A 24,722-nucleotide genomic window follows, 5' to 3' on the forward strand; every position below is an offset into this window, starting at 1 on the left:
CAAAAGTGAACCCACAAAAAGAGGACATAGCTTCCTCTGTGATTATAATAAGAACATAAAATTATAATCACAGTTTAGAATGTCTAAATCATTTTTCTGTCACCCTTGAGAAATAACTTCTGCCCTGTAAAGCAGTGGTTATCAAGCTTTTTAGTGTCAAGGGTCCAGAAATTGATACACATCAGGTCATGGACCTGCATTAGTTAAGATGTAGATGTTTATACTGTCGCTTGGCAGATTGAAATATGAAATTAAAATATTGCCCATTTTCCTGGGAACCCCCGAGAACCTCTTCAAGGATCCCTGGGGGGCCCTGGACCACAGGTTGGCACACATTTTTTGGTAAACACTGATTATTTTATTGATATCAAGCAATTTCAGGAGCAGTAAACAAGACTAAGCAATGGATAACAACAGCCAAGCAAGCAAGACATCCATCAGTAGTCATGGTAACGGCTCCTCTCTGCTCCCTGGGGATGGTGCCCAGGGTGTCGTGCGGTTAATTTATACCCAAACCCTTAAAAGGAGGGCCTTTCACAGCTGCAAATGTGGCTTCATTTGGAGTGATGCTTCACGGTGAAGTGGTGGTGGATAGGGAACCAGCTGGGAAAGGACCAAACGCTCCGCTCCTCTGTTACCAAGAAGTAACTTGGCGGAGATGAAGGGAGAAATGACGTGGCAAGAAGGGAATAGGGAAAAGTGTGATTTGAGCGAATGTTTTGCTAAACTGAACTTCACTGTGAAAAATGGGCATACCGCTACTGATGAAGTGGCACTATAATAAATGTCTCAAGACCATAATTCACATGCATTTCTAACCAATAAGATGGCTTTACCTTGCACAAAGCTCATAGGCTGCCTGTCCTTTGATTATGAGATTTGATATGAGACTACATATTGTTTAGGATTTTATATATTGCAAAATTGTGATATGGCATGAGTGATGTCTTTTCTTGGTATTAAAAACTATCACAGTAAAGAGATGCAATTTTCTGAACTTGTTCATGGTGTTTTATTTGCCTCAGTCTGCTTAGTCATTATATTTACATTACTTATGATGGCTTAGCAAAAATCTCCGGTGGGTAAAAATATCTTACGACAAAAACAATAGTAATCCATAAAATATTGAGGTATCAAAAATGTTGTGATGTTTGATTTTGTCCATATCACAAAGCCCTATAAAATCACTGCCAAGATGACGGGATCATGATAGAACAGACACTATTAATAAGCTACACCTCATAGCCAAGCAATGTTTCTTCTTAATTGTGCTGTTGCTGTTATTTTATTTTACTAACTCTTATTTTTAACACTTGTTTTATTACGTATTTTATATGTGCACTGTAGAAAGTGAATCAATTACAACAGTTTGCTTTCTTTCAGTTCCCATGCAATTTCAGTGGTCCACATTAATGTCTCGAGATCCATAGTGGGATTTCACAAAAATCCACATATGATAATGTACCTTAAAATAATAACAATTTTTATTACATGTCCTTTATTATACAGAATGCATAACAGCGAAAATCGGATGTTGCCTCTTGGCGATTTATAGATTACACTTGAATAAATGAACTGCAGAATTAAATTTTAAGTTCAGTTTCTATGCTATGCTGTGGGACCACTAACACACAGTACCAGAACGCAACACTGACGCAGGAACTCTCCCAGTTTCCTCGACGCGCCCAGAACGCACCATGGGCTGATGTCACGTGGTCTGGGTCTCCTCCTCCTCCTCCTTCTCCTCCTCCTCCTCCCGCCTCAGTGGAGTAGCTCTGCTGGCTAGCTAGCTAACAAACTCATCGCTGTGGCTAACCCGCTGCCCGGCTAACCTGCCTGCCCCCCAGCCTGACAGGACAGCCCACACACGCTTCATGTAGCCCAACGCTGATGCTAAATCCGGTTAGCTGAGTTACCTCGCTTGCTTGAAGGCTGTCAGAGGCTCTCCACCCTCACCCTGGCTGCGGACCGGTAGTGTTGAGCCGCCTCCTGCTAGCCAAGTTCCTCATCAGTCAGAGGGCGGAGGAGGCAGGTTAGTGATTTAGCTAGCTCACTACAAGGTGGTGGATACATGTCTACCTCTCAGCCACAAGACGGATTACGAAAGATAAATCTTGCAGTTCATGTTTCGCCAAGAAGTCGGTGCGACGTCTTTTATTCCGTCTTGTTCGTATCTTTTCCAACACGAGAGGAAGAACATGTCCAGATATAACATATACAGTCTTCTGGACTGGGTCTACGGCGGCGTGGACCCGAAGTTTGAGGGCAACGGGGGCCCGGAGTGTGCCGCCTTCCTGGCACCCCAGCAGCGGATGAGCGAAAGTCTTGTCATCGTGTTCATCTCCATCGTGGAGATCGGCTTGGCGCTGAGGAAGATCAACATTTCGAAAGACATCAGAGTGGCTGGGAAAGAGTGGACAAGGACAAAGGAGGACAGCCTGGGCAAGAACCTGTTGCTGGTTGCTCTTTGCATGACTTTTGGAGTAGAGGTCGGGTTCAAATTCGCCACCAAGACTGTGATATACCTGCTGAACCCATGCCATGTTGTCACGATGGTCCAGGTAAGGATGGCTCTGTCAGACTGTTGATCCAGGGTGTGTTTCTGTCATTTGATGTGTATTCACTTCCCACTGACATCCTCATCAAGCCATTTTTTGAAGCCACTTTACTCACCTCTTTTATGGAAAACATCAGTGTCATTTTCTCCCTACTTTCTTGAGATAAATTACCAAGGCTGTCAGCTGGACCCCATTAGTGCTTGAAACTATGCCAAAAAGCAGTTGCGAAGATAATGTTATTTCTATACTAAAACCAACAGTCCCAATCAATTTGCATACATTTTGCATGGAGTGGTTGCTGTGTCATTGTTTGGTATTTCCCCCCCACTAAGCATTCTTGTCATACTTGAAACCATAAATGCAACATGAAACAATTTTCAAAGGTTTGCTTAGTTACAGCAGAAAATCACTAGTTGGAAAGCACTGTGTGGTGGATAAAAGTGCTTACTAAAAGGCATGTGAGCTATTTTGTGCACCAAATTTGAGTGAAATAAACTTTTGGGGGGGTGGGGGGGGGGGGGGGGGGGGGGGTATGGAAGGATGTAATTTTAGGCAGGGGAACCAACCATGCTGCATTTATATTTCTGTTCAGCATAATTATTTAGGGTGAAGCCTGGGTGTTTAATTGAACAAGCCGCCTGCAGTAGTTCTGTTTTGAAAGCGCCTACATTGTATGCACCGTAGAGTAAAGAGAACAATATTTACCGTCTCTGACTCAATTAATAAACTGTGTTAAAAATCACACTAACATACAGTATGTAACAGCCTGGGCTCATCCAAATCACGTCTTAAATATGAAGTGAAGTTGTTGCAAAGAAAATGACTGTCTATTTGCTCCCACTGCTGCTCTACTACTACTACTAAATATTACAGCAACTACTGCTGTTGGCATAATGATGATGATTAATTTTGGTCATGTAGCACTTTGCAGGGTACTTAAAACACTTTAGAGGGAAAAGAGGCAGCAGTGCTTTTGTTGCCATAGCAGCAACAGGAAATATTGATTAAAAAAAAAAAAAAAAAAAAATCAATATTGTCAGTAGCAACAATACACACCATAAAATCAATAATGGCAATTGGAAAATGGCGACAGTGAAAGATAAGTTGCTTTGAACAGTTGAGATTTCAGGTCTTTTATTATTGTTTTATTTATTAATTTTTTAGAGGTGGATAGTTATTTATTCAGTGATGCTGGGGTCTGATCCAGATGAAAAGAGCTGCAGTGGAGAGAGTCCTGTTGTCCTGTGCTCAGTGCTTGAGGTGGGGGTCAGAATCAGTCAAATCAAATCATATCTGATGTGAACAGAGACAGAGTGGTGGAGGGCTTTGTCGCCAGTGAGGCTGTCAAAATGAAAGTCAGTATCCAAAAAAAAAAAAATGACAACGAATTTGAACCCTAACCTGCCTGTCAAATGCATCAAAAACGTATTTTTGTGAGTCTCACAGTTTACTGAACCCAATGCACCGCTGGCTCTTCATGCTACGGCTCTACAGAGTCTTTTTCACTCTCGCAAGGTCTTGTGATCTCTCCTGCGAGCCCACCTGTGTGTCTGGAGCTAACTACTCCTCCAAGCAGCCTTTGGAAGATATTTGGAATCCCCTCCACATAGGACAAGACTCAGTAAAACACCTCATATCTTTAAAGAATTTGAAAAACTAAAAGGTTGCACCCTGTGAATCGACTCCAGATAGGATCGCTGTGTAGAATTTTTTTTTTTCGTCATTTGCGTTTTTGTCTGCCAACATTTTGTAAATTTTACAATCAAGAACAAATAAGAGCTAAATAAAAAGCTTCATAAATCATTAATAAACAACTCTAAAGTTTCAACACCGTTCTCATATACATCGATGCAGATACTAAGGATGACTGACTGATGAAGGGACAAGATAAAGTAATCAATTTGCAAGACCTGAGAGACTGAACAGAACAGATGCAGCGCAAATAGTGAGTCTCCATGGACGTAAGAAAAATATTTTATAACTTGTTTTAAAGCGCAGTGTTTAATACTGTAATTATGAACTGTTCATAAACCCTTTATAAGGCTAGTTTTATTATAAAGTGGTACCCTTTTTTGTTCAGCATCTTGTACCGTTACCCAAAATGCAAGTGTGAAAGGGCCTTTAGTGAAATCTAGTGGCATAGCGTTTGGTTAGAATGAAAACCTGCCTTTGATGATATATAGGCCAACTGTAGTTCGACACCACAGGTCCAGGCAATAGGTTACTGTCAAAGTATATCAATTACTCCACCTTTGCCCATAGAGCCCTGGACCTGTGCTGTCAGCTCCCTGGTATTATAACTGAGGAAGAGGCTAAAGATAGAGGACAAAACAAAAAAAGGGATTCATTCTGATTATTTCAGATGACATAGAAGGAGGGGTTTTAGATAGTGGGCAGTGATGAGTTTCTTGTCATCATGGTTTGAGATAGCGGGACTGAGATAGTGGGACAAAGTTTCTGAACAAGGTCTAAATTCTAGATTATCTAGGTGTTCCTCATGCCTGTCAGCATTTTTTTTTCTGGTCAGAGGGTGAGATTAAGATGACACTAGAGGAGTGAAGGTTGGTGAGGGGGCGTATGTAAGCAGCTGCTTTGTGGTAAATTTTCCATCTCACTTATGAGACAAACTGGAAAGCCTTTGGGAGTATCACTTCCTGTTCAGAAGAGTTTGTTAATTGTGGGGAGTAGGACCAGAGCGTTGCTGAAGCCTGATGGTGTGATCTCAGGAAAACAGATAGAGCGGGAAGTGTGGCGAGTGTTTTTCCATTGTTTAGGGCGGTCTTTGTAGCAGAGGTGTGAAACTGCACCGGGCGCATGATTCGATATGATTGCACAATGCATCGTGATGCATCTCATTTCCTCAGTCGTACATATTACTGCATAAAATATCGATATATCACAATACATTTTGATACATTGTTAATAAACCTGTGCCAAGTATCAGTATTTGAGTTTTCAACTTACTTTTACATAGATGCACATTTGAATTCCTGTGAGGTGTATTTGTTCCCTGACTTTAGGTATTTTAACTGGAACTGTTCTGTCACGCTCATTCTGCAGTTGCTGTACATATCAAAACATTAAAAAAATAATCGATTACTGTGTATTGGAAAACTCTCTTGCCTTTTACAGTTTTTTTTCTTCCTCAGCTACAGACATCAAGATGTATCATAGCTGATTATGTGACAGTATATTACATACCGCAGAATCACCTGTATCCATTGTTATTGTGGGTTAAATCTCTTCATGCTGGTGATTCCCATCCCTGTTACTGCACATGGCTACTCAGTTAATACAAGCATTGAGATAAATCTGAACTCCATTTTTTATTTAGAGAGTACTTTGAAAAATCAGACTACAGCAGTCTACAGTATAAAAAGCTATGTCTTTTCAATCCCACCATCTGTGTGATCCATGATTATATTTTGTCACTGCAGAATCTTTCATCACAATGCATCTCAGAATCAAGAAAATTTCCACACCTGTACTTTATTGGTTTGGAGCTAGTATTAGGCCAGTTGCCCTCCAGAGGTGTTTTTTTGTTTGTTTGTTTGTTTGTTTTTTGAGAAGGTGAACATTTCCTCAGTTAGACACTGGGCTTGGATTGAGATTAACTGTAGCTCTGACATTGTTTTAATTTTTTTCCTTCAATCTCACTTTTCTTTTGTTATGTTGGTTCTCGATTCTTTGGTTTATTCCTTATGGATCTTTGTTTTAGTGTTGCCTAAGTGACTTTTACTTAAGCCAAAAATCCTGGTCATATTCTTTTAAAAATCTGTATAACTGAACACCCAGCTGAGGGTATGTTGTTTTTCTGAAGATGACATGTGACAAACGTCCTGGGTCAGATTCCAACCCAGGACGGTTCGGGCTGTATGCTGACTTTTTGGCTGGAAGGACTGGCGCTACTATAGTTAAAGAAATGAAAAGTTCTATAGGAATAATGGTTGTACAACTCAAATTCACTCTTAAATTGAAATTTGAGATATACCAGTTTACTATGGACACTGTTCTCAGTAACCGAGACGTTTGAGAAATGATATCAAAATGCTTGTCTTTTCTTGCTCAGGTTTAAAATAGTAATGCGTTGATCACGGTGGAACGTGGTGGAGAAAGCTGCGTCCAATTGAACTTGGTTCAACTTAAAGCTGAAATGTTACTCTGGTCAGTGTCACTTCAGTGTAACCTGACCAGTCAAAATTGTCTGAATCTACCAACTTGAGTTGCAGTGCAAGTTAAAGTTGACAGGCCACTTGTTACCTGGTAATCAGAGGGAGTGACATGCTGTGTCCACTGAAGATATCTGTCCAAGCACAGCGTTACGCCTAGCCGCTCACACTTTCACAGTTGCAATTTGATCGCAGCTGTAAGTCTGTAAACACTTTCTCTGACCCCACAGTGGGTATAAAAAACTTTGGGTAAGCATTCAAAACAAATGTTTAAAAAAAAAAAAAAAAAAACAGCTTTGAACTCATAATAATAATGGTAATTTGTGTGAGCGTGAAAGTTATGAAATAATTTGACTAAATTATAATGATTGCCAAATATTTAACCGTTCAGATCTTACATGTAGAGCAGGGCCACATATGTACTTGCTCATCCTGGATACCAAGAACACATGAGTTTGTTAGATGGTAGACCACAACAGTGCTGTAATATTTGGGAATTTAAAGGAAGATATACTGAAGATACTTAATTTTTGAAATTATCACGTAAACATCTGATGAAACTCAGGGTTGAAGCTTAGAGTTACTGGGTCTTTGTCACTGGGACTCGTAAAGTGAAAGTGCAGAATCTTAGCCATATAGTGGTATCTGCTGCTCCATGTGAGTGTAATACATCCACCAACTTTGGCCCAGCTCTGTCACAAGAACAAGAGCTTTACCAGGAGGTTACTTCTCCAAAATGAGGGAAGTAGATGTAGACCGGAAAACCACTGGATTTTGACAGGTGACACAAAACTGTTTTGAAGGATACACAACAACACACGCTTGTTTAGGTTTCATTTTCAAACCTCTTTTCAGCCCCTGCCTTTAAAAATTGTGGAAGTCTATGGGGTGATACTGTGGCAGTGCTACAGAACACATTTTTGAAGCTGTGATGCTGGAAAGAGTGTTGAATGTTAAGTCAAAACAAATGTCGTTGTTCATCCTGCCACTCAAAATTATGTTGGTTTTTGCAGTCAATATCTACCTGATTCATTTGGAGATCTGCAAACCCTTTTCCTGCACTACATCACTCCCGAAAACTAGGCCTAATGTTTGTTAAAAACCTTTGTTCATATTCAGTTTTTATTCATCAAGCTATTAATGCTCTGATGTTTCTTCCTCTCCTTGTATTTTATTCTCTTATTCCTCTACTGCTTTTTAAAAATTTCATCTCTTTGTCGTTCTTCTATCCATAAAACAACTTTGAAAACTCTTGTCTTGAAAGGTGCTATAAAAATAAAGATTGTTATTATTCAGGCAGTAAAAAAAAGATGCTGATGTTTCCACCCCTGGCAGTGACAGTTACACTACAAATGCTATACACCAAATAGCTTTCAGGTTTTATTGTAACCAAAATCTGTCTGCACTATGGAGGGTGGCATCGTTTTTTGGACAATTCTATATTTGGTCAGTGATAAGGACATTTATTTGTTTTACTTTCATGACACAAAGAGATGCACAAGGTTGCTACTTTTGATGTGTTTTCCACCACTTGTGAGACCGATGACAAATCTGACAAATGAAGAATCTAAACCCACCAATGTATTTACCTCAGTCAGAATCTGTTATTGTAATGCAGGGCTGCTTTGGTTTTTCAGAATCATAAGGTTCAATTTAAAAAAAACAAACAAAACAAAACAAAACAAAAAACATCTAGCAGAGACGTCTGCATTTGCAAAGAGTCCATTATTTGAAATGTTAATGAAATGAAATAAGACTGCTAGGTATCACCAGCCAACAGTTAGCCTGTAAAAGAGGAAATATTTTACAGGCATTTGCACTCAAAAATTGAAATATTTTTAGGTGAAAAACCAAATGTAAGCACTTCTGTGAATAGAGGTTTTAGAGACCCAGGTCTTTTTGCTGTAATCTTGTTACTGATGGACGTTGTTAAAACAAAACTCACTTTCAGCAGGCATTTCACCCATCTAAACTCCTTTATGATGAAGTAACTGATTGAGGTGGGAAAACGAGAGAGACTAAAGTGTAGAGGACTTTTTGATGAAGCCAAAAAGATTTCATTTTGATTTAAAGGATAATTCTTATGTGGTCAAATCGAACGGAGAGTTAAGGTACCTCACACCAATATTAGCTGTGCTTTTGCTGCTGATGGGAGTTAGTGAACAAATGTGTAAGGTGTGAGAAGTTCCTCTGACCAGATGTGTTTTCAACACTATTTGGCCATTGTTGTGTAATTACTGCCAAGCCTATTTCAAGATGGCATGCAACTCCTCTTTTGTCAAGGCGACCTCCCACTTGAACAGGGAGAGGATACGGTAAAAATAATACAAGAAAGACTGCAAGGTAACCAAGCAGAACTACTAGGCTTTATACTGTAACTGTAAAATTTCAAGTACATTTGAAGAGTTCATTTGCAAAAACAGACATCTCCATTTCAATTTATTAAACCTTTCTAAACTGTTTTGAATTTTTTTTTTGAATTTACTTTATATTTATTTCTATTTTTATATGTTTATTTAGTCTGGCATAATGTTTATTATCCTAAATCATGCTTTGTGCGTGTGTGTGTATATGCGTGTGTGTACTCCAAGCAGTAGCAGTGAAAAAGGTGTATTCATTTTAAGAATGGCTTTTATCTGTTTTTGCAAATGAACTCTTCATTTGTATATCCGTGTTTTCCAAATCTGAAATGAACACTTGTCATTTTTAAAATAGAATAACTTGGAGCCAGCCCACATATGCTGGTGCTGCCCAAAAGCTGCTTACTGTGAGAAAGCCTGCAAGCTGCCTGCAAGCTGCCCTGGGACTATCACTTAGGACCCAGCGAGAGCACCTCGGGGGACACTGAAGAACAATTTGACCCAAGCTCTCCTAATGGATGGATGGCTTAGCTCAAAGGGAGCCATGCAGTAACCCTACGGAGGCAGCTGGATTGTGACACATCATTACCAAGACTTAATACTGTTTTACTGTGATTAATGAAGTCGCAAAAGCGCAAAACTGAACTTTCTCCTAAAGACATATCAGCAGCTTGAGAATGTTACAGAATTAAACAGATAATCTTTACAGGAAGGGGTTAACCACCTCAGACAGCAATTTCTCCATGTTGCTTTCTCAGAACACAAAACAGCACAAGGAGCAAATGTGCCTCTCTCTGTTTACACAGCTAATATTGACACATTTGAAGTGGATTAACAAGATAACGTTGAAGTTTCAGACCTGTGGCTTTCACTAGGGAATAAAAACCTTGGGGAATATTCCACCACGTTGGATTAGTCGGTTTAGATTACAGTATAATCTTGAATCTGTAAAAGCAAAACTTAAATGCTATGTTAAGAAATATGATTCTGTCAACCAGGATGGTGATGTCTGATAATAAACGGTGTTTCAGAGGATGTTGTGTAACACTCTTTAAAGATATTTGACTTTAGTTTAATTTGCTAATTCTGTTTTGAGTAATTCCCCCCAGGTCTGCATCATTTCATTTGTCACAAACCAGGATGCAGCTCTTAGGAAAAAGAGGTTATGCCATAGGTAGCATCATGAAGCCTTAGCTAACTTGTCAAAGTTAGATTTGTGCATATATTGAAGATAGTGATTATAGTGGTGTGTTACCGTACTGGAGAACACTGCAAATGTATTACAATAATGAATCATATTCTTCAATAGTTAAGTCTCAGCAGTTATTGTCATAGTTGAGATGGTTTCTTCAAGGTTACTCCCACTTGGATAATTGTTCTTGACACTAAATATAATCACAGGTACAGGTCGTTGTCATAGTTCAGCACCATTTAGTGAATCAGCAGGGACGAACGATTAGCTCAAGTAAATGGAACGCTCCTACTTGGTGTGTTTGGTAATCGTTATCTATCTAAACAACTCCTCATCTACAAGATTGTACGCTGTCAGGAAGTTGCCTTTTAATTTTTGATATAAGCATGCACTTGGGAGATTCCCGGCCTCCTTATCAAGTAAACTGTCTTCCCTTGAAAAACTCTCTAGTGGTGCAATGCCAATACGCATAATCATTATTAAGAAACACCAGTTTTCTTGAGTTTTTCAGTACTTCAGTTGGGATAAATATTGCTTCAGCCTCCTGATACGTAATGTAAACCTTTGGGGTATATCCACTTACAACAGTAACTGTAACTTTGATATCTTGTCCACTTTTTTCAAGCAGGCATTAGAAATTTCAGCAGTAGTGTTGAAGAGGCCGAGTAGGGGTTAAAATGCTCCTGACACTTTGGTTGTGGAACTAAAGGAGCAATAAAGAGAAGGTGTGCTGTTGTGACCTTATCACTGTGATCTGCACCTTTTAACATAGAGTGACTCAGCTGCTGTCATTGACTTTTAGGTTAGTGCTCCTCCCTGAATTGAAGCATTACGTTATTGACAAGCTTTGTGCTAGAAACAGTCTCTTGTTAAAAGCATCAGTGTTCAACAGTGGCCGTACTAGCTGCAGCAAAACTTTATCACCAGCTAAATGGATTGTTGACCTAAACATTCAGATAGCTTATTGTAAAAAGCCTTGTGCTTAACCAAGAGGAAGCAATGAATTATTAATCTGTAATGAGCCATTAAATGCAGTTTTTTAAATCTCCTTCACGCCTTGAAGGATAAGTCAAAGCCTAACTGGCTAAAAAAGATAAATGTTTACATGGTCAAACCTCTACCTGGGTTCTTGGGGCATGCAGGGAAAATAGGATAGCATTGTTGTAAAATCAAATTTCATATTTGTGGCAGTGTTTTTCTTGAGGCTGGGTTTGGTGAGTGAGGTTATTGTTCTTTGAATTGGAAATGAGTTGAGTTTTCCTAGCACCTGTTTGACTAGTTTGTCCCCGAATGACTTCCTTTTTTTGTTGCCCACTGTTATCATTCTGATCAACACGATCTTCACCTGTACGGTAACTTAATACAGATCTACTTTGCTTGACTTTGTTTTTCAGTCTCAAATTATTCCCTGGCTTTTTCCACTGAGCAGTAAACAGAAGAAGAGCATCAGGAAACACAGGAGAGAGGCGGTGGCATATACCAGAGCCTGCTGTGCCACTCGAGTACCACGAGATAATTTTATTATTCAGTTGTAAAATTTAGCAGGCAGAAACAACCATTGAAGTTAAGTGTCCCTGTAAACACGGTGGCAGTAGAGTTGGAGCTTTACTCATAACCCTATTTATGCAGAGTCATAGTTTGGGCTGAGGTCCAAGTCTGATTCTTCGCTGGAGCTGCAGATGCTTGTGATGAGCTGGCACTTACCTCAGTCAATATGTTTGCATGTTTTCACATATTTTAAAGTCAGCCTGACTAACAGCATAGCATAAATGGATTCATCATATAGTTATTTTAAAGTCCCCCTCCACTAATTTACTAAGCCTCTAAAAATAATCTCTTCTCATCAATGTCACATATTTAGAAGTTTTTTCCATGAAAAAAAAAAAAAAAAACGTCCCTTAGGTCTTTAAATGTAACTGTGAATCTTGCCTTCATTAAAAATGTGCAGATCTATGAATATGCAAATAGTACCCACCCCCCTGCCCGCTGGCACACTAGATCATAACCAGAGCTAAGGTCAGATGTTTTAGGGCACATAAACATAAGACAAACACATTTTTGAGTGGAGGGGGATTTTCATGTGCATTGACTGACCTTTTGTTTCATTAGGAACTGTGTCTGGAGTAAGATGATGCCTTATAATTTTAGAAATGAATGAATTAGATTGCTCCTCAGACATTTGATGTAGTCTTTCACTCGTCACAAACATGATAAGAATGTGAAATACCGCAAAAAGAGACCTGGTGTGCTCAATGAAAGTGTAATGGATGCTGACTCACAAAATATCAAATTACAAAAAAGCATCCGTGCTTAATTAATACAGTATATAGGCTAGGCTTTTTAATTTACGCAGCAGCAGATGAATGGGTTTCAGCCCTCAGCCTTCCTTAGTGGCCATGTTTATACATTGTATTTGGTCAGTATGGCCATTTTTGTAATAAGAGGTTGACTTATAACAAGTCAGACCAAATATCTAGTTGCCTCTCTGCTGGCTTGGCTGGCAGCAAAGCTGTAATAATCAAACAAGAGGGGATGTAGTCACTGACAGTGAATTTATATTTGTAATTATTTTAGATAAGGAAGTGAATATGCTGTTTGAAGCAATGAGCTGGTCGGTACAAAATGACTCAGCTCAACCATCAGAGAGGAGAAACCTATTTTCTCTTACCTCACTTCAGCTGAATCATAAAGGCGCATACATATCAGCAAGTACAGCTGCGAGTTTGCACCCACAGATTGTCACTGTGACTGAACCCCTCTTTTTATTTCAGCAGTGGTTTTATTTGTTGGAACTGAACACATTCTGCATTTTACTGGAGGTCTGAGTCTCTGGTGGTGATCAAGTAGTAAAAACAAACTGCACCAAAGATGCTACGTTATGATGGCTCAGGCTCAGACACAGCGTTCAAACCCACTGATTCAAGTTGCTGATTATGTAGAAGCTTCCTTTCTTTGAACATTTTAGCTGCCTCACCACATTTAGGAGGATTTAGCAATAATGACAGTAAAACCACACATCAGGAAATGCTACTTCACCAAGTTTAACAGCGGATGTCTGCAATATCAGGACTTGTCTGACCTTGACAAAGCACTATTACACCCACATAATGCGGATGGGTAACAGAAAATCTCTGTGAAATGACAAGGAGATGTCAGCTTTTTCAGAGCTGAAGTGAGGAGTCAAATATAAAATAACAGTGTGCCTAAGATATATTTATTTTTGCAAGATGTTATTTGATAGAGTTTTGAGGAACATAGCTCAAAGTAAAGCCTGTAGTTGAAACCCCCCCTCCACACACACACACACACACACACTCACACTGACACTCTCTCACACACACAGACACACAGAAATAAGTTTCCTGGCCCATGGGTAATTGTATGACAGTTAAATTGCTTTCTCGTAATTCTGCTTTCAGCCTTATCTGTGGGCAACCCAATCTCTTCTCTGTGCCAGGCCATGCTTTTGTCTGTGAGAGATTAAACCACAGCCTCCATTTTGAACAGTAATAGCCCACAACATATAGGATCTTTTGTTAAACTGCTTCAGATTCTGCTGGGAAGTTTGCTATGGATTCAAGCCAAAAAAAATCTCGAGCCCAAAGTCTGCATTTGTAACTTTACGAGCAAGATCATTAACAAAGGTCAAACGAGGCTAAAGAAAAGCACATCACCCTGTTTAACACTGAGAGCGGCTGGGGACGGGCCAGTCCTGCATCAGTACACATGCTGATGTATAACCCAGAGGAACTGATTGGATTTTATAAGCTTCTCTCCCTCAACAATGAGCCGCATATCAAGAATGTTTCCCTCAATACAAATGATACTCTCTAAAACTAAACAATGAATAAAATGCATTGAAGTAAACAGCTGACAAGCACTTTAATGCTTTCAGACTGCAGCAGTATATCTTTTTTGTTTGTTTTCTAAGCTGGAAATGTTTAAGAGTCGGCTTTGATTACTGTTAACACTGTCACTATGAAATGACTGAGAAGTGGTGTAAAAAAAAACGTGCATTTTCTTATTTAATATTGTTCTTGAGTACTATTTTCATCATCTACAGAGATTTTAGAGTTTCTAAAAGTCAGTAACAGTTTTTAAGGGTTGCACTTTCTACAGTAATCCATTTCAGCAGGACTGGGTGGGCCTAACAGGATCCAGACAATGACGTCAGGATCCAGGATCCAGGATCCTCCAATATCACGGTTGTTGAAACTCAAATAGCTGTTGGTTTCACTAGCGCTGAAACAATACGTCACCAAATGTTTTCCTAGCTAACACTGCTGTAGAGTTCACTTGCGAAAATCTTACACTTTGAAGGCTTGTAGTAGTAGAGCTGATGTGAGAAATTAGTAGCACTGTATCACCTCTTGTGATAAAGTGCTAGATTGGTAAAATAGTCCCCAGTAAAATGGTGGATTTATGTCCGGAACAGCACAAAATTGGTGAGCCATTTTTTGAGGCTAGAGGAAGATTACAGGTGCAGGACCAAACTGAGTTTGGTCACTCTTACATGTGAAAGTCCCTTTTAATCCACAGAAAACCTTTAATTTTACTCAGGAAAAATCAACTAATAGGCATCTCTGCATAGAAGGGACGTCAGATTCCTGTGGGGGGTTTCCTGTTTGTTTGTTTGTTTGTTTGTTGGTAACACTTTACAGTAAGGAAATGGCATGCATTACTTCATGCATTAATACCTCAGGAATCATCAGGAATTAACGTTCATGTCTTCATGCATGAACAACACATTAATTAATGCATTAACTAAGGTAAGCACATCATGACTGCTTGATAAATCCGTCATAATTTATCAAGCATTATTATGATGTATTCTTTGCTTGCCAAAAATTTGGACCACTGAACCAAATCCAAGCCCCTAAAACACAGAGTACATCATGAAGTCATAATTAACAAAGCATCAGTTATTCTTTTTGGTGGCCCTTCAAATAAAGCAGTCAGCCATTTGATCTTCATTATCTGTCATGCTATCAAGCAGTTTCAACAATTACAAACAAATCTTATCTGATGAATTTCATGAATGAACAAAGTCTGTTAATTCATAACTTATTAATTTGTCACACCCTTCACTGAAGAAGATGAAAAAATCAAAGAATTTTTGTTCTGTTTCATTTTCCCCTAATTTAAGTTGTTTTAAACCCATGCAGTGTTTAATAGTTGCTGCTCAGCATACACCAGACAGGGAAATGTCTTGCCTCATAGTTGAAAACAGGACATCCTGTCTTTTTTGATGACCAGAAATGATTAAATACTTTTGATAATGTTCATCAGATGATGTAATTGTTGCAAATACCAGATAACATGATCGATAATAAAGATCAAACGGTTCACCGCTTTTTTGATGTGCTCTGTGTTTTAGTGGCTTGGATTTGCTTCAGCGGTCCAGATTTTTTGCAAACAAAGAATACATCATGATCATGCTTAATAAATCACAAGTCATGATGTTGTGCTTGCCTTAGTTGATGCTTTAATTAATGCATTGTTCTTACATGAGCTCATGAATGGAAAAACACTGACTTTGTTAATTCCTGATGTTTCATGAGGTATTAATGCATGAGGTAGCGCCTTCTGGAAGCATTACCTTAAAAAATAATCAAGACAATGATGGCAATTAAAAAAAAAAAAAAAAATTAACAGGAAATCACATGTCTTAGCTTCTGATCCCTTTAGAGTGTTCTCGCTGTGCTGTGATCCCTGCAGCTGCGAGGATGGAACACGAGTTAAATTTTAAATGAGTTTAATTTGACATTTCTCTTATCTCTGCTTTCATCGACAGATCTTCCTGCTGGCCTGCCCGCCTTGTAAAACAGCCATGGTGGTGTTCAGGTGAGTTACCATGGCTCAAATACCTGCCCTACAGGTACAGTTCTTATGTCACTCCAAGAGGTTACGCCCAGGACATTGCTATGAGATTTTATCACAGAGTGCACTGAACATTAAGCATGGCATTCATTTTCATATAAAAGCAATTTTTCCATATTGAATGTAATAACTTGTAGGCTGTGTCTCATTAAATTGTGTTTTTACAGAGTTTTATAGCAGTAAAGTTTTCGGAGGGGGAGTTATTGAGTAAATGAGTTTATAACTGCTCTTCCTTGTGCTGTTAACTGTTGATAAAAAAAAATAATAATTGTATAGTTGTCAGTGGGGAAAATAAAGTGGGATTTGCTCAGGAACAAGCACCAGCAGGTTCCCCTCTGTATAGCCCATGGGAATTGCAGAGTAAGTGGTTGCAGTGATATCTAGGCACTCTGTTACTGTCTTGTCCAAAATGATCACAAAACACTGAGAATGAACTTTTTAGCTTCAGAAGTTTTGTGGAAAAACTACCCAACTAATCTGACACACCAGGAACACACCCCACCAAGAACATTAGACATTTGTATTTAAAGGATAAAATGAACGAAAATAGAATAATTGTTGATTAAAATAAACATGTATCCCTATTTTGGATGTGCAGCTCTGCAAGGTAACTAAACAAGCCACACACTCCTTCTGTCTGCAGGAGCAGACAGGCTTTGTGTGTATTGAATGGTGAGTGAGATGGGAGCAGTACTAAAGGGAGCAGCTGCAGAATATGTGCTAACTGAAGGCTGAAAAATGTGAAAAATTATACTAATTATCAATGAATAGCTAAAGTTATTGATTTACCAGAATCATTACAGAATTGTTGCAATTTAGTGTGATTTCTTAGTGGATCATATCACATTTCCAAAACATACACATAGAAAGATTCAACTTTTGCTTGTGAGGTCACCGTCCTGACTTTTACCAATCGACACTTTTCCATGAGGAAGTGTTGATTGGGAAGCTTGGCAGGCGTTTGCAGCTGACTCTGCAAAAGCGTGCCAAGCAAATATTGAGGGACAGCTGCCGCTAACAGCACCAGGGATTGCTCAGATTTTTCTCTCTCTTTTTTTTTTTTTTTAGTTTGTTTTCAGAAACACTGAGTATAATCTGCACTCACCACAGCCCATTATCGTATGCTTATAAAGACACTAATCAACCCCTAACTAACTGGCCAAACTAATAAATCAGTAAACCTATAGTTGAAACCATGTGTGGAATGTGGAAATGATTCTTCGGTTTTCCCAGGGGCCTGAAGCAGATGTTGCCGAGGACAGGAAGTAGAGCTACAATGTTTAACATGCTCTCTCTCTCTCTCTCTCTCTCTCTCTCTGATATAATCATGTAGTGTAGAGCACATTTAGTCGCCTAACATGCTGCAGGACTGGCGAGTCCTTCAGTGTCAAGTGAACTTAATGTTTGATTTGTTTTTCAGGCTTCAGGTCCACATGTTGAACGGTGCATTATTGGCTCTGATGTTCCCAGTAGTCAATACTAGACTGGTAAGTAACTATTACTGTAAAAAAAAAAAATAAAAAAAAAAACTTCAACAAAACCTTGCTTTATTCTCAGTTAGACTTCAAATCTTGTCCTGTAAAATGTTGTTTAGCAAGGATTTGCAGGTCCATCCTGTGTGTTTACCCACATCAAAGGAATATTACCACATTTTGGGCTTAGGGTTAGGGTTAGGGTTAGGGTTAGGGTTAGGGTTAGGGCTAGGGTTAGGGCTAACCCTAACCCTAACCCTAACCCTAGGGTTAGGGTTAGCCTGGCTCAATCAAAGTGAAAAAATAAACCTTAAAACAACTCTGAAACTGTCTGACTTACACAATGCATCATGTATATTTGAAATACACGTCTTGGAATTAAAAAAAAAAAAAAAAAAATCAGAGTTGATTTATGAGAAATGAGATAGTGGAACTATAAACACTAAACACATTTATCCCTACATCTATCGCAGTGATCCGCACACCGCTGAAGGTATAGGATGGTCTAGCACAAATGAACTTCTTCAATTCTAGCGGGTGTATTTCATATACACACGATATGTTGTGTAAATAAGCTTTGGAGCACATCTCTGAAAGGTTTCTATGGCTAAAAAAATCACATAACATTTACAAATATGTTGATATGATGATATGAATATGCAGTGTCAGAGTATTCAGACATGAATTTGAAGAATATATTCCAACATGCAGACATGAAGACAAAATACTGGACCTTAAGTGGCTGATGATAGGAGCTCCCATGATTATAATAATTCCAATCTGCTGCATGAGTAAGTGGAAGAAAAGTAGAGGGTACCAATCCAGATCCTTCGATTCCTGTCTGATTGAAAGGCTTTCAGTGAGGGTTGCCAATGACAACCAGTTCCACTGGTTTTATGGAGTAATTTCAATCTGCTCACACAAAACCTTAATTTCCACTTAATCTTCTCCTGCTGTCTGAGGTGTGATGCTGCTGCTGTGGCTGTCACCTGCCACCTGTGATTCTGAGCCAGCAAGTAGCCGGCTACTAGTTGTTATTAGTTCACGTTTTTCTAAAGCAGCAGTGACACAGTCCATCCAGGCGAATCATCGCTATGATGTGGTTGGATCATAGGAGTGGCTGCAGGCGTTGAAGGATCATACCAGAGCACTTACATGTTTTAGCAACTACAGTTCACATATATTTTTAATTATTACTGAACATTTTTCCTTGCATGACATGCATTTTTATTGTTTGAGTGCATTTTCCCCACCTTTCAGGCAGTCATTCATTTCCCTTCATTTCAGTGCAACTTGAAACTTGAGATCAGTAATCCGTTACAGGAAACATCCCACCTGGGTTTATTTTTGTCAAAGCTAATTCATCATTGTGTGGTCATTAAATTTAATGCCCTCACTGATTTGGAATTTCTTCTGATGCCTTCACATGCTGGTGGGAAAATCCAGTGTCCAGGGCTGTGGAGTTGAGTGCCACACAGCGTTACGTTCATGTGCTGTTTGGTCAGAAGATCAAACCGAGAAGACAATAAAAAATCCAACATGGGCAAAATAAAAAAGGTTGACAGAGGAAAGTTAATGATAGTTTGGTTTACTGTCAAGTTTGAAATTGATTTTATACTGTGAGCCCACCATTCTGCTTTGTCCAAATCTGTTGAAATGCCTTCTATTATATGCAGTGTAAAATTTTTAGCAGCATTATAAAGTCTACATTAAGTGTAGGAAATGGGCTGAAACATGACACCAAAAAAAAAAAAACAATATAGTCTGTCAGTGATTGCCGACAGCTCAAATGCATTTGTTTAGCTTGAAAGAATTAACTGTGGGCCTGCCAGTGCGTATCTTCAGTACAGCCTTTGGGCATTCAGGCAAGTAAGTTATCTCTGAAAGCTGAATTTATTTATTGACTTATTTATTATTTCAAACCCAAGACCAACCGCTTCTGTCTTCTGCAGATGAGAAATTCTTATGTGTGAAAGTATGAAACTAAATCTGTAAACTTTGTTCCCTGTAAGTTAATGAACTTGTGGCTCTGCAAGGATAAGGGAGGTGTGACGTCAGAGATGTGGTGAGGTTTGATGGCTTTTTCAGTAATATGGCCAACATGCTCAGTTTTCATATTAAATAATAATACTTTAATTGCAAAAAATAACACTTCATGATGAAATATCGGTGATACCTCCATCATTAAAACATGGAAAGTCGTCAGTCAGCTCTGACAAGGGGGTCCTCAGCTCTTCCCTTATTATTAGTTTATAAAAGCAACATGAACCACCACTCGTAGTGCTGGTGAGCAAAAAATCTAATTGCTGAAACTGTGAGAAGCTGTAGCAAATTATTTTTGTTTGAGGATCAGAAATATGCCAGCAGTACTGGAGATCCTGAAGAATTTATTTTAAGATTTTTCTTTTATATATCTTTTTCCTCAGCTACCATTTGAAAAGGAGATCTACTACATCCAGCACTCCATGCTCTACCTGGTGCCTCTTTACCTCTTAAGAAAAGGAGGTGAGTGCTGCTTTTTTTCCCAGTTCCGCCTTTGTTGTCTGTATTCACTACCAGAGGGCAAGCCTATTCTAGCCTGTTCTGTCCTGTTCTGTCCACGATAATCTTGTTTATGCTTTTGGTTTCGGTGAAAACATTTTGGTGATAAACTGGACATTTTTTGTGCTGCAGTTCCCGGGCCGGGCTGGTAAGATGTGGGTGGACTAAGTGAATAACAAACGCTCCTCTCTCCTTCAGCATCTCCTGTGGAGTTGCCCTTGAGCGGGCTACTAAAACCCAGCGGAACACAATCCCAGATGTGAATGTGCTGAACTGTATGAATGTGACGCAGGGCGATGCTGCAAAAAGAGCAAGCGCGCTCAATTGATGTTCCCTGGATAAATAAAGCTTTAAAGAATGCTGAAAAGGAGTGAAAATACAAACAAGACAAAGTGCAAACACAAGGACAAGCAAAAATCCAGCAGTTGCATTTTATGTCTCCTTGGCCCAGTAGCACATAATAATATTGTGATCACATCTGCAATTTCAACGATGTTTCTTCATGCCTCCTTGAAACATGTACCAACTGGAAGAAACCAATTAAATGTCTGAGGCAGGGTGGAAGAGTGGCAGCTTTCCAGCATTTGGTAACATGACACAGGAGTGGCACAACAGGAAATATTCAGCATGTCCTAGTTGAGCTGAAGTCAGGAGTGTGTTTGTGTCTAGCACCACACTGCAGGGAGGAAACATGAATCGCACGCTCACCAGCTTATCTCTCCACTACATCTCCCTCTTACTGGCTCTGGCGGAGTTGCAGGCCAGCCTCACGGACTTGGTACGAGCTGAACCGCACGGGTGGAGACGGCCCTCGCCGCCTTTGTTGCATTTTGTTCAACCAAAGTGAACAGGTGTTGGCGCTGAGGATGCACTCTGCGTACGTGCTTTCTCTTTAACCTACAAATGAGTGCAAATGTTTTATGAGCATTTCATCTTTGCAGGTGTGTACAAGCCTGAGCCCCTGGGGGACATGTGGTGGGCCATCCTCTCCACCGGCATCCTGTTCCTCTACCATTTCCTGTTCTTGCAGGTTCTGGGCCTGGTAAGACAGAGCCCTCTGCTGGACACACGGCACACTTCAACATGGACACGTCTCTTCCTGACTCTCAGCTCGGGAAGCATTCCTCAACACAACAGTTTTTACAAACAGCTTTAGCCTTACTAATGTGTGATCAGCTGAGTCACCATATGCATGGAATGACAAGTCAGGATGTTAGTCATGTTGTTGATGTTGAAATAGTTTGTGCAAAATCAGTACTTGTGTCAACAAACACAGCCAAAGAATGCAAATATCAGTTATAAAATGACCTAAGAAGGTCAGCAGTAATAGATCCAGCAATATAGAGCAATGATCTCTTCAAGTTTCAACCCCTGTCAGTGCAGGTACATACTCTGGAATCCCGTAGTGCAAGCGTGTAAAGAGAGAATGAATAAGAAACAGGCTAAATAAAAAGAGACATACCAGAGTAGATAGAATACAGAACAAAACAAACAACAGCCCACCAATAATGCACACCGGAAATAAACAAATGCAAATTAAGTGCAGTGACTCCGCTCATTTAAAGGCCATTTATATTAAGGTTCATTATGTTACTTAGAGACAGGACCTTATATTTTAATTTGACTAAAGGCATGATAAACCTAGGTAAAAACATGGATTTTCTTATATTAATATTACTCTTGAGTACTATGTTTCTCATCCACCAAGCTCCTAAAAGTCAATAGCCCATAAAATGGAGTTGGAGGGGCTGCGTTTCCCACAGTAAAACATTCCAGCAGGGCTGGGTTGGCTTTGAGGTGGAGTTTTGATTGGAACACACCACTCTTACATGTGAAAGCAGTTTTTAATCCTTAGCAAAACTAATTGTTCAAGGAATCAACCGATAGGCCTCTGTCTGGAGTCAGGATTCAGGGATTCAAACCTTTATTGCCTTTTCAACATAGCTTGTTGCAGCGGAGCCCAGTAAGACACAGTCAGTCAGATTATATTGTCATCATTGGGTGTAGAAATGCTATGATGACAATAAAAAAATGAAAAATGACATATTTTGGCTTTCTATCCCTTTAAGATTTTGTATTGCACTTGGAAAGAAGCCTCGTCAAATGCTTACATTTATATAACTCACATCCTTCTGTCTGCTTGGTGGCAAAATAGAGTAGAAATCTAGTAGAAAATAAATGAACATCAGTATTATTATCTTACTGGTTGTAGTTTATGGTTGGAAATTGAAATAAGCTCCACATGAGGACTTTGTGTTTGAGTCAACCTCACTGTGTGTGTCTCTCTCTGCCTGCTTTGTTCTCTGTTCCCCTTCAGGTGACTGAGGTTAATCTGAACAACATGCTGTGCCCGGCTGTGTCTGATCCGTTTTACGGGCCTTGGTACCGCGTTTGGGCCACAGGCCACCAGACCCTGCTGACTCTTATCCACGGGAAGGTTCTCACCCTCCTCTCCCAGCACACGGGCCCCTTCTGCAGATACTTGCTGGATACAGTCCGACTGCGCAACAAGGTCGACTGAACGCCCGCAGAGATGCACACAGACAATAGCCTTTCACTCCAAACGGCTGCTCTTACATTGAGGGACTTTATTATTTTTAATCAGCATTTTAATGCATCTTGTAACACATCTGTTTTTATGGCAACAAGCGAGCATTTCAGGGTCAGTGAATCCAACGTGTCATTCTTTGTAGTGTTAGAGTTGGCTTGCATACATACTTGCATGCACAAACATAATAGAAAGGCATTTTAAAGCTGGTAGTTAGCGTTGTGGAGCTGGCCAGATTTAGCCTTGTTTTTGGAAGAGAATTTCCAGAATAAGTAAGTGAATTTGTGAGAGATGACAATTTCTCAAGCTGCCTTTTTTTTGTAAATATTATTGTTCAGCAGACAGAAAATGGGGCTAACCCAGATGTCACTACTGATCTATAACTGTTACACTTTAAGTTCTTGAGTAGTTCTGCTAGTTTATATATTAGTGGGTAAAGTTGCCATTTTTGTTTCCAAAACATGGTTGAAAAGTTTGTGACAATGTGAGCTGTTGTACAGACGTCTTTTATTTGGAAAAGTTGTGGTCAGTGGTTAGTGTAGCTTCCTGTTTGCTGTTTGTGATCACCTCTCGGTGTTGTTGTGACTGGAAATAGAAACATACATGATATCCTTCTGTCCTCACTTCACCTACACGAGCGACCAAGAGGGAAGCGGTACACGGTTAATATTTCTCCTGTCCAACCAGTCGGGATCAATCCGGCTGTTGTTATCAGAGGGCATGAGGCTCTTCAACAGGAGAAACAAGGAGGAATGTTGTACAAATTTACACAGGTTTGGTTTTGTTTATTTTTTTTGTTTTGTTTGTTTATTAAGGCCTGGAACATATTCAGTGAGCTGTAAACTTCATTGGTTTCAGTATAACACGTTTGCCAATGTAAGATGGTTCTCGATAGAACGGTTCTGATCTGGAATCAGGCATTATAGCACCGGAACGGAAGTTGTTGCTTGACGCCCCTGAAGTTACTTTACCGGGCATTTTGAGTTCAGTCCAACATTGTGAGTCTGGTGACCTGAACAACAGCACACGGTCTGCATGAATGTAATTCAGTTCAAATATTGACTGCCCATTTTCAAGGAAGTATTACCTAGTGTTGAAAACTGAAATACTCCATTTGTGGTGTCTCATTTCAAGTATGAGGGATGTGTGTGTTACTGTAGCATACTGTATACTGTAATTAACTGTAAGACAAAAAAAGGGATAAGACAGACTTTTTGTATTTCTATGGTTCAAGTGTACTGTGCTTTATTGACAATAAAAATGATTTCAGTCTGGCCACGGTCCACATCATGTTATTTTCTTGTAAAGGATTTAGTGTGTTGTTCTAACAGCTGAGCAGTGTTTCCTCTTCATTTTAAACATCGCCTGGCCTAGACCAGGCTTTTTATTGTTCCAGACCAAATGCTAGGGCTTTCCATTGTGGCTGCTAAATTAATGCTCCAGCATTTGACTGACATCATAAAGTAACTAACCATATGTTAATTTAAGACCAAATTAAACAAAAGGAGTTAACATACTGCTTGTTAACACACTAGCGCATGTTGTGGCTATCCTAATTAAGTACCAGATTTGTTGCCCTTATTTTATCAGCATTGTATTTTTGCAGCTAGGACATTCCCAGTACAAACCTCTTCTCTTGATTTTTCCAACCTGAGCAGATGTCAGACTTTATTGTTAGCTTGATATTTCAACCACTAATTATTTAAATGTCCGTATTACCTGGTATTTATTCACCCCTATATAAGGTAGAGAATCATTATAATTACTTTATTTCTCCTCTGTCCATCCCAAAGCACAGTGGACAATCCTTTAACCTTTCTAAGTCACTTCTTAGAGGTGAGTTGGAAGCTGCTGAAACTTAAAGGTTAAGGGTGTTAATAATCCTTCGCAGCTCAGAACTGGCAGCTGAAGGTCGGCCTGCGGAGCTCAAAGTCTCAGAAATTGACAAAATTACAACATTTGTGCCAGAAACCGTTGCTGTCAGACAGCCGGTCATGTACTG

The 24,722-nt window shown here is 39.5% G+C and overlaps 1 protein-coding gene across 1 annotated transcript; it reads left to right on the forward strand.

The window, feature by feature from the left end:
• Positions 1–1,721: 1,721 nt before the first annotated feature.
• Positions 1,722–24,003, forward strand: tmem164 (transmembrane protein 164). The gene is made up of 6 exons (XM_030068329.1): positions 1,722–2,561; positions 16,074–16,123; positions 17,580–17,646; positions 20,058–20,136; positions 21,114–21,214; positions 22,490–24,003. The coding sequence occupies exons 1-6, from the start codon at positions 2,124–2,126 to the stop codon at positions 22,691–22,693; spliced, it is 939 nt and encodes a 312-aa protein (XP_029924189.1). The 5' UTR covers positions 1,722–2,123; the 3' UTR covers positions 22,694–24,003.
• The last annotated feature ends 719 nt before the right edge of the window (positions 24,004–24,722 follow it).

The sequence above is a fragment of the Myripristis murdjan genome, chromosome 14 (assembly GCF_902150065.1).
Source record: "Myripristis murdjan chromosome 14, fMyrMur1.1, whole genome shotgun sequence".
NCBI classification, from domain to species: Eukaryota; Metazoa; Chordata; class Actinopteri; order Holocentriformes; family Holocentridae; genus Myripristis; species Myripristis murdjan.

What these genes read in the sequence shown, in the direction of transcription:
- tmem164 (XM_030068329.1), top strand. Translation starts at nt 2,124, where the DNA reads ATGTTTCGCCAAGAAGTCGGTGCGACGTCTTTTATTCCGTCTTGTTCG. An exon ending in CAGTAGTCAATACTAGACTG is followed by an intron (nt 17,647 to 20,057) that starts GTAAGTAACTAT and finishes CTTTTTCCTCAG; the next exon opens with CTACCATTTGAAAAGGAGAT. An exon ending in TCTTGCAGGTTCTGGGCCTG is followed by an intron (nt 21,215 to 22,489) that starts GTAAGACAGAGC and finishes GTTCCCCTTCAG; the next exon opens with GTGACTGAGGTTAATCTGAA.